The sequence below is a fragment of the Centroberyx gerrardi genome, chromosome 5 (genome assembly GCF_048128805.1).
Source record: "Centroberyx gerrardi isolate f3 chromosome 5, fCenGer3.hap1.cur.20231027, whole genome shotgun sequence".
NCBI classification, from domain to species: domain Eukaryota; kingdom Metazoa; phylum Chordata; class Actinopteri; order Beryciformes; family Berycidae; genus Centroberyx; species Centroberyx gerrardi.
The window spans coordinates 23777416-23790759 of record NC_136001.1 but is presented as its reverse complement, the minus strand read 5'-3'; the positions used below and the strand labels follow the sequence as shown (position 1 = coordinate 23790759).

Below are 13344 nucleotides of genomic sequence, written 5' to 3'. Positions count from 1 at the left end.
ACATCAAGCTAATTGTTACCTGGAAAATTCTTTCACAAGTCATTGTGTCTTGATTCCTGATCCTCTGCATTAACAATTTGAATGCTGTGTTGTTGTAGACTAAAAAATATTTATTAGTTTTAAGAAGCATGAGGGCAAAATGAAATAAATAAAGCAGATCAAAGTCTTTATCTACATAATTTCATAAATAAACTGTTAAAAACAGTTTCTTTTCATAACAGTTGCACTTCATCTCCAACAATGGGACACAAATATAAATGACATTCAAATGACACACAAATATGAATTATGAAGAGTTATAGTGTACTATAAATATTATTTGGTGAGCAGCAAATTATTCAATTAAGGACTAAAACAAGGAGAGAGGCATTTTGCAAGCATATAAGAGGGGGTGAAACGTAAAAGCTGCCAGTGCAATTTAACTATACACCTTTTATCAGTGATTTTAGGTCTACTTATTCCATGCATTAACATTTACAGTGGTTTAAGGGCACAGACTTAAAAGGGCAAGTAGAACATGGTAGGATTCATCATTTCTCCCTGATTCAGACAATGGACATTTAAACAAAAAAGACAAAGTGAAGTCAGTCACAAATGAAAAGCAACAACTGAAAATATATAAAGGCAGATTTCCAAGTTCTGGATGTCACTTCTCAAACCTCTATCTAACCTCATCGAAATTCAAACCTGGCAGTATGCAGTATATTTAATTCCCAAACAAAACAACAGCAACATACATGGCAACTAGGCCTGAGCAGCACTAGAAAACATGACAAAGAACCCTATTTAACCATAAATGAGACAGCATTTTTAGAAAAAGAAACTCATACAAAAACAAATCATACCGTAAATGTAAATTATACTGTATGCAATGATATAAGTTCTTTATTGCTGCTTACCACGTTTTAATATATGCCTTCATGAATGCAAAAACAGATGTGTCAGATCTATACTAGCAAATCAAGATAGGCCAATAACCAAGTTTGATTGAATAGGGTCCTTAGAGTTTACAAAACAAATATTTTACCTATATAGTCAGTGCAATGGGCTTGGTTTCCAAGCCTTTCATTTTAGCAATCTGCTTCCTATGAAATCCCATGGCAAGATCTGATCATTTGAAGCAGAATTCTCCACCAAAAGGATATGACACTTAACGACAAACTCATGATAGAAGGTGCTCAGCTGTTAAATGGGCTTAGCTAGTGACAAGTATGTCTATCATTCATTAGCTGCATGTTAGTCTTAGACAAGCCTCAGCCTTATATGAAAGAAACATAACTTAGAAAGACTCTATAGTTAAGGAATCCCACTGCCAATATTTTCAAATAAAGGCAATATTTAAGCTATTACGAATCAGGAAATGAAGTATAGAATATCAGATTGGGATGCAGCCTTTAGGTCTAAGAGCGCATCTTAATAGTCTGTGGCAGCATCCTCCCCTAAGCCATCAATCTTCAATCTGCTCTACACCAACTTACAGAAAAACACTGACATCCTGTAACTGGAGATTTCTACAATTCAATGTTTTGAAATCTATGTGTGCGACAGAGAACATAGGAAACCATTTGAAAACCGTTAAGCTGCACTGCAGATTTCTTACCAGAGAACTTAATAAGGAAGCAAGAACACAACTAGTACCTTCCCTTTCACACCTTTCCAGCCTCCTCAGCTCTCTGTGGAGGTGTTGTTGGTGGCTGCATCCAGGCAGGGCCAGGTGGGGACACGCAGCCTGGGCAGGGTGCCCTCCATCAGCCTCTCCATCCACAGTCCCAGCCTGTCGAGCTTGTGGTGGACCTCTAGGCTGGTGGCCCTGGTAGAGCCTCTCTTCGGGCCGGCCCCGTCCTCCCTGGAATGGGACCGGGATCGAGACTGGGACCTGGACCTGGAGCGCGACTTTCTCCTGCTGGCGGAGGAGAACGAGGTCTCAGAGGAGAATGAGGCGTCGCTGGGATCGTCCCCAGTGAAGACGGGTCTGAAGAGGCAAAAGTATTTCTTGTGGCCGTTGAGGGCCAGGACGTGGCCGGTGTAGTCTGAGGACTCCTCGTCGTCATCCGAGTGGCCCAGGCTCTGTGCAGCGTCGGGGGTCGAGGCCAGGAGGGAGGGCATCCAGTGGCGGTGCTTATCGGCATTGAGGAAGGAGAAGTGAAGGGTCTGAGTCCTAGGCGGCAGAGAGAGGGAACATCAACAAGTGGAACATGCAATGATCAGTGAAAAATATGCCATCAAGAATACCATGTCTTGCAGAGCCAGCAGCAATTATGGACAATAATTATGTTAAAGGAGAGACCGTCTACCAGCGCCTCCAGCAATTTGAATTTTTTTGCAAAATCAAGCTACCCACAAATATTTCCAAAGGTCTGTAACTGTGACAAATCACTAAACTTTTACCATATAAACCCCTCTTATCCTTAAAAAAAAAAAACACAAATACTTTGTCTGATGACTCAGCGTTATCTTCAATCTTTGTACTTCTTCCACAAATAAAGAGCATAACATTTATTTTTAAGAAGTGACCACAAAATCAAGTGTTTTGGTCACAATAACCACAGAGAAACTTTCAAAAATACTAAAAATGGCATAATTACAACTGAGAAACTAAAAAAAACACAACGCCCCCCCCCCCTCCCACTTACACACAAAAACAGGTGTACATTTCTAAGTAAGACCTTAAACCTCCTAAGACCTGCAGTGTTACCACTACAATAAGCCTTACCCAGAGAAAGAGAAAACCTCCTTGGCAAATTTCCTGAGCAAGGCATTCTTGGAGGCGTCGGTGAGCACCAGCACAACATTGATGTGTCCAGGCCTCAGCTTGACCAGGTTACTGGTGTAGGTGATGTCCGTCAGCTCCGTCACCTCCACAAAGTCCTTCTTGGGAGGACGGCTGCATGGACAAATGAACAGAAGGAGAGAGAGAAGGATAGGAGGAGGCAAGACAAGAGGGAGGGAAAGGCAAGCGGGAAAGGGATTAAATCATAGCTGAGCTACTTGTTTGAGAGAGAGGGGATAGAAGAAGGCTGGATAGTGGCAGAGATGGAGGAATACATTTAAGCACCTCAGTAGAGGCCGGAGGGATTTCAGAGTACTTTACTACCAGCTTGAGCCTATTTCCCTTGGGAAGAACACAGGGAAAAAAATAGGAATTTTTGGAGCGCATTAATTATGGCTGCCTGCATACACATCACAGACTTTTAGATGGAACATTTTCTCAAAATTTCCTCTCCACCATAACTCAAAATGCACAAGTAATCCAAGGCTTAAAAACAATATCAACTCAACTCAACAAACTTTATACTCTGGCCCATGTTCAGCTGTCAAAATGCTGACAAAATGCAACACAGAAGTTTGAAAAAGTGTCTATAATCCCATATATTGGATTTTAGTGGTGTGACCAACTTGTTGTCAACATCTGGATTATAGGTATCATAAAGACCTTGTGTTAACGTTGTGTGGTTGCTACACTCAATTAGTAGGATGGAAAAGATATATCATCATACCTTGAAGTGCTGGATCTACTAGAAGCATCGTCCTCAGTTGTTGGTGGCTCCTTTGGTTTTGGCTTCTGGGGCTTGTCCTCACCTGACTCACTGAAAATGGACCACAGGAGGGAAATCATCAATGTCATACTGGTAGATATGAAACTAATTAACCTACGCTCTGAATCCTTGAGGGCAACAATATCAGGCCAGTATTTTATGTCAACTTGAATCAAGACCAGAAATAATCATGGTGGATTAAAAGACAAATGACACAAACAAATGTCTCACTAACACTAATTTCTATTGTAGATCTAGTGAGGATCATTAAGTATTAGACACTTGTTAAATTAAATTTGAAGTCAAACGTTTGTGCAAATGATTGGAACGTCTCAGACTCGAAAAGGACCATGCCTCTCACCTGAAGGCCTGGATGATGACAGTGCCGAAGAGGATGAAGAGAGCCGAGAAGATCAGTGACAGGATGGGCATCATCTCCCGCCTGGAGGACAGAAGGTTTAACATTTAGCTTTACTGTTCATATCTACAATCTCAAAACGAACACGGAAACATGCCAGGTGGAAAAGGTGATACAAGCATCAGCATGAAGGTCTCAATTTGTACTCACAGAAAAAAGAAAAATCCAATATTGCATCAAATTCACACTGAACATTAACAAGGACTGTTTCAGCAATGTCACAGGAATTGCACTTCATTGCTGATTGCTGCAGGCTGCCTGGATAAGTTGTCTTACCAGTTTGAGTACAGAAGGTCGTCATATATTTGAAGGATGTAATCATAAGCAGCATTCATCCACTGAATGAGAAACATCTGGGAGGAGGAAAACGAAACAGAAAATAAGGAGATTAATCCAAAAATGCTCCAGTTAGAAACATGCTCATTCTCACAGACTGATGTGCACCTTTAAAGACAATGCCAGGACCGGTGCCAGTGGTGTCACAAGTCAACTGGCTGGGTGAGTGCGTGTGTGTGTGTGTGTGTGTGTGTGTGTCTTACGGGGGCCATCTCATTGTTGAGCTCTGGCAGGGTGGTGTCTGAGCTCAGGTAGGCAGGGTCTTTCTGAAGGAGCTCCAGCTGTTCGTGGAGGCGGTGCTTGTCCTCTTCGCTGCCGTTCCAGCCGCCAGTCACGGAGCGGTACAGGACCTTGCCAGCCTGGCTTCGCCTCTCCAGAATCACCACCTACCAATCAATGGTGTTCAAAAGCATTTTTACTGTAAACTGAGGCTATGCAGAGTCTCAGAATGCAGACACCGGCAATGTGACACATATCAAATTCTGAGCATTTAATCCGGTACAACCTGCATTTCTGTATGCTCTGGATAAAAAAGATTTGAAAGTAAGTGCACACTGTCCTCGGTGTTTGTTTATTGTCCAGGGTAGAGGATGAGTATTTTTTTTTGCCTCAGAGAGCTTTATTTGCACCCTAGATCTGATTTTAAGGGCATATTTGTGATTTTGAGTGTAAATGTATTAAACTACTGTATATAAAAAAAGAAAAAAACATAAACATGTTTTAACAAGATAAACTCATAGTGAAATCATTGGAGGGCAATGAACCACAATGAACTAGTATTTTAGGTCAAATAAAAAGAACACACTTAGCAGCACAAAGAGATACTCAGTCCTTGTTTTTTGGTGCACTCTGAGCCTATCAATGCCTATTCAGACCATGTCTTGAACTAGTAGTTTTTTCAAAGTTGTTCATTTTAGTTTAGTTGCTGTAGAGGATTGTGTGACGTCTCTTTGTTTGTTTTTTTCAGTTGCTTGCTGTATAGCCCAACCCCTGTCCCTATCCACAGTAGAATGAACTTTGGAGGCCCGCACGTGTCTGCAACCAACCACATTAAGCAAACATTGTTGAATAACACACAAGTCAACAAAAAACATGACAAAATACACCCAAAAATTGGATTCCTAATTAATGTTTGTTTTTCCCAGTCCTCATTGCAAATTTCAAGGCCGTTTTATGTACTCACGTGGATTTTTGCCTAAAGCCAATATGTGCACTTCATGTACTTATAGAATAGTTGTTTGCATAGCAGCTGCGTATGTGTGCGTACTGTGTGTGTTTCTGCCACTGACCTGAGGTGAGAGTGCAGCCTGGTTGTGGAGCAGCACCTGACAGAGGGGCAGCTGCTGGCGCTGGTAGACGTAGGCGAAACGGAGCACATCTTTGGAGTTGGCTGAGGCGAAGTCCAGGAAGGCCTTGTTGCCTGGAACAAAGGCTTGGTCCTCGCCTGTGATCAGCAGCACACAGTACCTGGGAACCCATTCATGTGTTTAATTCAGCTGAAAGCACTGAATGGGGTATATGGAGCTTTTTCTAAAGATTCTAAAGATTCAACACAATAGTATATCAGATTTGACAGAATAGATATTGGTTATCTCATTTCATTAAAGATTACAAATAATAACACTGTTATTTTCCTTTCCCTTCTACACCAATTCCACATGAGCAGATAAGTGCAGGTGAGACAGAGGGGACGCCATCTTTGATATAGGCCTCCTACACAAGTGGTTAATTCAAGTGTGGGACTAAAAGAGGGTGGGAGAAATGGAGGCAGTGCAAGAGGAAGGCTGAACATCTGAAGAGTACAGTATAGGACCGAGGGCTGTGACTCTCTTACTTCCTTCGTCGGTGGAACTGCTTGACAGGACACAGCTCATCAAACAGCTGCTGGTTGACCAGCCGCGGCACCTGCAGGAACTTGTTGTTGGAGACAAACTCATCCATGATCTGTCGCTTCATCCCTCTGGCCTGGGAGAGAGAAGATGAAGGGATGTAAAGGGAAGAAAGGAAAGAAAACTTTGAGAGAGAAGAGGTGTGCTAGGATCACTGAGGTATCTAAGGTTAAAATCAGTAACACTTCACAGAATAAAAACATTGGAGAGATGTAAGCAATGGATACAAAATTTGAATCATCATGTCATACTATCCCAAGACAAATAAATAATGAGAAAAGATTTAGGACCTGGTTCAACACCTTAGTGTAATCCCCTCATTACATTTGTCAGACAGAATTACCCAACAAGGGTTGAATCTCCACTTTTTAGGCTATACACCATCAAGCCTAAACCTATCCAGAATGTTCAGATCTAACCCAATGACAGGAAAGAGGCTAAGCGTCATTATTATTAAACCAGGAAAGCAGTGGTCTAGGCTGCTGGGTGGGTTGTGTGTACCTGGATGATGTCAGCAGGCTTTTCTGTGTTCTCCTTGAACAGCAGCATGGTGGGGGCGTATGTGTTGATGTTGAACTGGCGCAGTAGCCGGGTGTTGTACGTCTCGCCCTGGTCCACGTAGCCGAAACGCACGTAGTCCCTGAAGGCGAATGCTGTCAACTGGAGAGAGGAGCGGAAAGATGAAAGCAGAAAGGGCAGACAAAAAAAAAAGAAGGAATAGGGGAGAAAGGGTGTGTGTGACAGAGAGAGGAGAGTTAAAGGCAGACTGAAAACTGCTTATCTACACTATATACACATACTTTTATACATAGGGTAGTTCTAGCCAAGGAATCTGTTCGGTCAGAACTGTGTTCCAACTGTACCAATATTTCCCATGATGCACGGCTAGCCTGTTACCTTACAGTGGGCCTTGAAGTATCTGCTAACCCTGTTATCTCATCTTTGACTTCAAAGTTTTCACTTCATGTCTGCATGACCCAAACTCAATCTGTTTCAGCTCCCATGGCCTCTTCACTCAAAATAAAACCTTATTGGCTTCATTAAAATCTTCCACACTCCAATTCATTCACCCCCCCGCCCTCCTGCCCTCCCTCGCTCCCTCCCTCCATTTCCACTATGAGGGCTCTGATTAGTGCTCTACTTGCTTGTTCAATCATGGAATTGTCGGGGTTTATTTGTGTGTGTGTGTGTGTGTGTGTGTGTGCGTGAGAGAGAACACATCTCTCACCTTGTAGAGCAGGGGAACCACAGGAACTTGGTCAAACAAGAGAACGCTGGGCTTATTCTCCACATGCCAGCCACTCAGAAAAGCCAGGTAGTTGTTATCTGTGATCTGGATAAACAGTGGAAATCACATTAGTTCACAATGTATTCATTCTAAATAAAATGTCAGTCTACTAAAATGAATACCAATACATTGGGAGAGAGGTGTCACGGAAATCCATGAGTAGAATGCATGAGTGGAGTGACTGTGATTGTGACTAGCTGACTTTTACTTTGCCAATAGGCCTAAAAGGGATTACAAAGCTCCCAGAATCTTATGAATCTTAACTATATCCACACAACCTTCAACATTATATGCTCCATCTGTAGAACCAATGCCAATATTCAGACTCTTCAATTCTTCGATGAAAACCACAATTGATCTCAGATAAAGTAATTGCGGGCTAGAAATCATTCTAAAATGTAAGTAATTCCATTAAATTTATTAGCTGTCTTAAATGGGTGCTTTTAAGTGCCATGCACTAAATAACGCACACATAGTGTTTAGGTCAGTTACCTTTTCCACCAGCCTGTGGGGCAGCAGGTCTTCAATGAACTGTCGCAGGTGCTCCCGTACCACAGCCTGGTGGAAGAAGGTCACCCTGCCGTTCACAAGCCCAATGATGGAGGGAGCGCGGTGGGCTCCCAGCTGGCTGGCCAGTCGACGTTCATAGCCCAGGTCCACTATACCAATGCCAACGCCTGGTGGAAGAGTCAAAACAGACTGTTACAGAAGAGCAAAGCAAGCTCTTGCAACCGAGTTGCAGCTCCACTCCAGAGACTGGAGACTGAGGAAGCCTCAGAGAACAACTATGTTGTGGGATTTTCAGCCTGGTCTTTGAAATTTGTGTGGGACTTCCTAATGGACTAGGTTCATAAAATATGCATACATCTGTTTTTGACATCTCACAGTCCTGTGTATCTATACCAGTGTATCACAGCGGCAAAGAAGACAAGTCAACTGGCTGGAAAATTAAGCAGCTTCATATCTGGCTTTGAGCCAACCAAAATGAAAAGCCTTGATGCTAGTTTTGATTTCCTCTCAAATCCTTGGCTTTGTCATAGCAGGCATTTTCACTGAATGCAGCAATGCTAATAATAGCAAGCTACAAAGAAGTACTCTTATTATTTCTATTTTACAGAAGTAGTGAACAGAATCACAGGGTTAGGGTGAATTTCTGTGATGTAAATGTATTATTTTTTGTATGTGTGCATGTCAGAAAATCTACATGGTATTGTTATGAAATTATTAAACTAAAACGTCAGAGCTGCAGTAGCAATGGTATATGCTTATAAAATAATTCAGAGTGTCAGCATGTGCACAAGTGACTACATGCATACAGATTTTGCACTGGGGCGAGTGCCTGTGATGGAGACTCAAGGCTCATCATAACTATGACGACTTGAGAATTGCTGGACACACAAATAAATTCCTTGACAGTGACTTGCGTTCCAGTGACATGGGACTTGACTTCAACTTATAATATGATATGATAAAAGTGCATTGCATCCAAGATATTCACTTGAGGAGACAGTCAGGAATTCAGGTAGACTTATTTTGAACATCTTTCTGATAGAAACTCTTTGATCAAACACAGTAGTAGACTGACCAAATTTCAAGCTAAATCTGGTTAAAATCTCGCAACATGCACATCTTTACTGAACATAAATTCCAAAGTTTTTGACTATTAACTGGCCTTTCACCATTCAGTATTTAGTATAGTGCGACTCTGACATGCATGAAATTGGTCCAGTTTAACACTTATATATTATGCATTAAGCTTTAGGCTAAGTCCATGAGGCATTGGGAAACAGTGTATTACCCTCAGTCACTTCTAATCAGCAACTTTAACTCAACAACTTTAAATTCGTCACTAATGCCAGGCAATTATAACAAATTCCTCCCTGGCTTTCAGCTTTTTTCCAGGGAACCACAGAAAGCAAATCAACTACAATGAGTAATTAAATAAATTGCTGGATCTCCGTAGAGTTATCTCAACACTTAGGATTACATTTGTCTTAATGGCCTGCAATGGAGCCAACATTAACCTGTGTGTTATGATGCTTTTAGTAAAGCCAACCCTGATTCACAGTGGGGGTCTGTGGGAGAGTATGGGGTGCAGAATGACTGGTGACACCTCAGCCACATCAACCTGCAGCGACAGCAGCCTTACCCAGCGGCTCCAGCTCCTGCACCGTCTCCCTCCACACAGGCTCGATGTGGATGCATGCAAAGCACCACTCAGAGGTCACCTTGATTAGATATGGCCTCCTGTGGCTGTCCGGCAGCACATCACTGTTGTACTGCGCATGGTGCAGCAGGTACTTGCTGTCTGCAAAGTCCCTGGACCTGGAGGAGGAGGTTAAGTAAGAGAATAAGCCTTTTTCAAGCCCAGCCTACAAGGCAGAGGCCTATCAGGATGTGACCTACCACAAAACTGTCTATAACTCCAGTTTGTCCCCTCATCCTGAAACACGGGGCATATATTCAGCAGAGGTAACGAACCTTGTCTAAAAAGACATCAAAAGGGGAATTCCACTGAAATTCCCAAATGTATTATTTTCTCTTAATTTACTAGTTGTGAGTTAGGAGTTCCTGAGATCAACGAAATTGCAATCCTATGACATTATCAAACTGCATTGCCTGAGATATTTGAGATAATTTTTTTTGACTTTTCATGTTTCTGTACCGTTTATGAAAATCTGTGAATTTTGAGAATTTTATAGATGTTTGGAAATATGCTCATTTTTTACACAAGACTCTAGCTTTCACGAAGGGGACAATCAGAGCACAACTGAGATAAAGTGAAGTAAATTTAATATGAGCTAATCTAGCTTTATCTATTTATGACACATTTCAAAAACAGATGACACAAGAAAAAGAAAATATTGGATGAAAAAAATGACTGAGACCAAAGCTCAAGCTAACCAAGCTGGCTTTCAATTAAAACAAGTGGTAACAATGAGACTATATTTACCTTGGGAAATTGCATGTAAAAAGAAGAGAATGTTCTCTCACTGTTTCTGCTTCCCAATGTTGGCTGACCACACGCTAATGACAACAATGTGCCAACCAAAATGAGTGTGGACCTCAACTTACCTGGGGAAGTGGAAGAAAGACTCGTCAAAGTAGAAGCTGTTGTGGAAGCTGCGGAAGCCGTGGTGCTGTGACTGGCCGAAGGGCTGGTTGTCCTCCATCTGGCCATAGCGGTCAAAGTTGGCCCTTCGCTCCTCATTGGACAGAATCTGTGAGTGTGAGAGAGACAAATAGATAGATAGATAGAGAGAATGTTTGTCACTGGCAGTAGAAATAATGGAAATAGAGGACCTACAGGGCTTTTATAGAATATTCTACATGATAACGTGTGATGCAAGATGCTTTCCTGTGCTTGAATTGAAATCACCAACCTCATATGACTTTGTAATCTTGATGAACATGTCCTCAGCTCCAGGGTCCTTGTTCTTATCTGGATGCCTACAAAAAGACACACGGGACACCATAGCTCACTGCTGGGTTATACTCTATTAGCAAAAAGGTATTCTGTCTAGAAATAGCTGGATTAGACCAGCATTGAAGTAAACCTAACCTAACTATACATGGGAACCAAAGCAGAAAGGTGTGGTGATAACAGATGTCTTGATTTTCTGATCAGTGATGGCCTGGGGACTTGATGTCAGTCACTCACCATTCTTTGGCAAGATGCTTGTATGCCTTTTTGATTTCTGCTTGACTGGCACTCCTGCTGACACCCATTACTTTATAGGGATCATATTCAGATGACGTTTCCACCAACTGCTCACCCACAATTAGCAGAACAACGGTGAGCAAAACTGGAGATATCCGAGGCTGTCGGCAGAATCCCCTAACCGTCATTGCTTGGCACTGTCTTCTTGCTTCAGTGTCACTGAGCAAAGCTAACGTAAGCTAACAAGCTGCCCGGTAAAGTAATGTGACAAATCTATTCTGCAACGGACAGAGGACGTTATGAGCTTACATGACCGGGTCTGTTGGCTTCTTGAATATTAAGTTTAGAAATGAGACGACATACTATCAGTCAAAATATTACGAGCTAGCTATATATTTTTCAAGCTAACGCTAATGCTGATTCTGAACATTCGCTAGCACTAGTGTCAAGCTAGCAATAAAAAAACAAATACAGCTTCCGGTTAAAATTTTCAAAAGAAAACTCTTGCTGACGAATATGTTATATTGCAACGCTTTAACGCAATGTGAAAATAAAGAAGATATTTAAAAAATAATCTGTAATAAATAAAACACAATTGTTATTTTTTATAAAATTTCATTTTCACGGCATTCATAGGCCAATGCAAGATAACATATATCTACCAGGCATGTATCAGGCAACTTGGTAGGGCGTTTATTATCTTGTAAAAGTCCATTTTAATCCATAGCAGTGACACAAGGCTATAGGATGGTTATTATCTCGAGGACCCGGTGTCAAGTCAGACAGAATACAACCTCTGACATGAATAATAGGCTTTCAAAATTCACAAAAACTCAAAGAGAAACTTATTCGAGACAGCTTGAAAAAATGTCTGATACATTAACACAGCGGTTCTCAACGTGGGGTCCGGGGACCACCAGGGGTCCTTGAGGGCGTTCCAGGGGGTCCCCAACAAATTGATGAATTGTTAAACTTCAGCATTATTCCATTTACAAGAAGTGAACACAGTTAGAGAATGTAGAAGAATGACTGTTTTGATCATAGTTTCACTGTTATCTCTCTACCTACAATACAGATAGTCATGGAATTCTGGACAAAATCATATCTGACAATAAAAATATTCTCAGATTTGGGTCCGAGAGACAACATCTCATCAAATGGGGATCTGTAGATCTAATGTGGACTAAATTAGTGGTCCTTGATATGAAAAAGGTTGAGAATCACTGCATTAACACAATGTCCATTTTTACCTATAGCAGCGACATAATTGCTTTTATTTTGAAGGCAAAATTGCTTAATATCCGGTATTGTTCTCGTTATCTCTGATGAACTTGACGCAGCAACGCTGAACATAGGTGTTATTGACAACCGCGCATGCTCCAGTCAGCAGCTGTCACCCCACAACTGCTCTTCCTCCTCCCCCTCTCCATTTTTCCTTCCTCTTCTCCTTTTCTTTTCATTTTCATCATCTTATTTCTTTTTTCTCTTTTTTATTTTATGGCTGTTGGGATTCTAACCCTACATTTCTATTCTCTTAATCCCCATTTCCAATTCCTTCACAAAAATCTTTTATACTGTGTTATCAGGTTATCACTCAGAGATGAAAAAAATCCAACTCTGTATTTCATCTGAAAGATTTTCTCCTGCAACATCAGTGATATCCAGAAATTGTCTGGCAGCATCTATCACCGTTTTTATTCTCTTTGATTTTCTTACTTCCAAGGCATAGTTTATGACCCTTGCAATAAATGCAAGAAATCAAATAAAACTTTGTAAAAATGTATTTTTTGTTATCATTACCATATTCAATTCCGTGTACTATAAATGTATATACAATTCCTTATGGAGAGGTCAAACCTTTTCCCAATGGGCTTTGTATGCAACCACCAGGATGACTTTCCTTTTATGTATAGCCTACTTATTGCCTACATAGAAACACAGCTGCATGTAGTCAGGATTGTGCATATACCTACCTAACAAATATGTTGAAGTGACTCATAATGCGTTAAAATAAAAAAAGGTCTTCTGCATTGTTCTCGTTCAAGTTAAATGTCTTCCGTTCTTCTCTCCATGCTGCCTCAGGCTCTTATGTAAATACAAACTATTGATCCTCATTCATGAAACATTCATGCAAAAATATATGATTATGAGAAAATTATAATAAAATATTCATAGTATTTGCCATTCATCAGTGTTTCATTGATGTGTCAGAATTG

General features: G+C 41.2%; 1 protein-coding gene across 1 annotated transcript; it reads right to left on the bottom strand.

Annotated features, from left to right (window-relative positions):
- Positions 1-145: 145 nt before the first annotated feature.
- On the bottom strand, positions 146-11541 carry dnajc16l (DnaJ (Hsp40) homolog, subfamily C, member 16 like). The gene is made up of 15 exons (XM_071894506.2): positions 11129-11541; positions 10851-10917; positions 10543-10688; positions 9617-9792; positions 7960-8144; positions 7408-7512; positions 6681-6839; positions 6125-6255; positions 5580-5757; positions 4494-4676; positions 4231-4307; positions 3898-3978; positions 3498-3587; positions 2714-2884; positions 146-2158 (listed from the first exon to the last, which is right to left on the bottom strand). Exons 1-15 carry the CDS (start codon positions 11314-11316, stop codon positions 1666-1668), a joined length of 2430 nt encoding a protein of 809 aa, XP_071750607.2. The 5' UTR covers positions 11317-11541; the 3' UTR covers positions 146-1665.
- Between the last annotated feature and the right edge of the window lie 1803 nt (positions 11542-13344).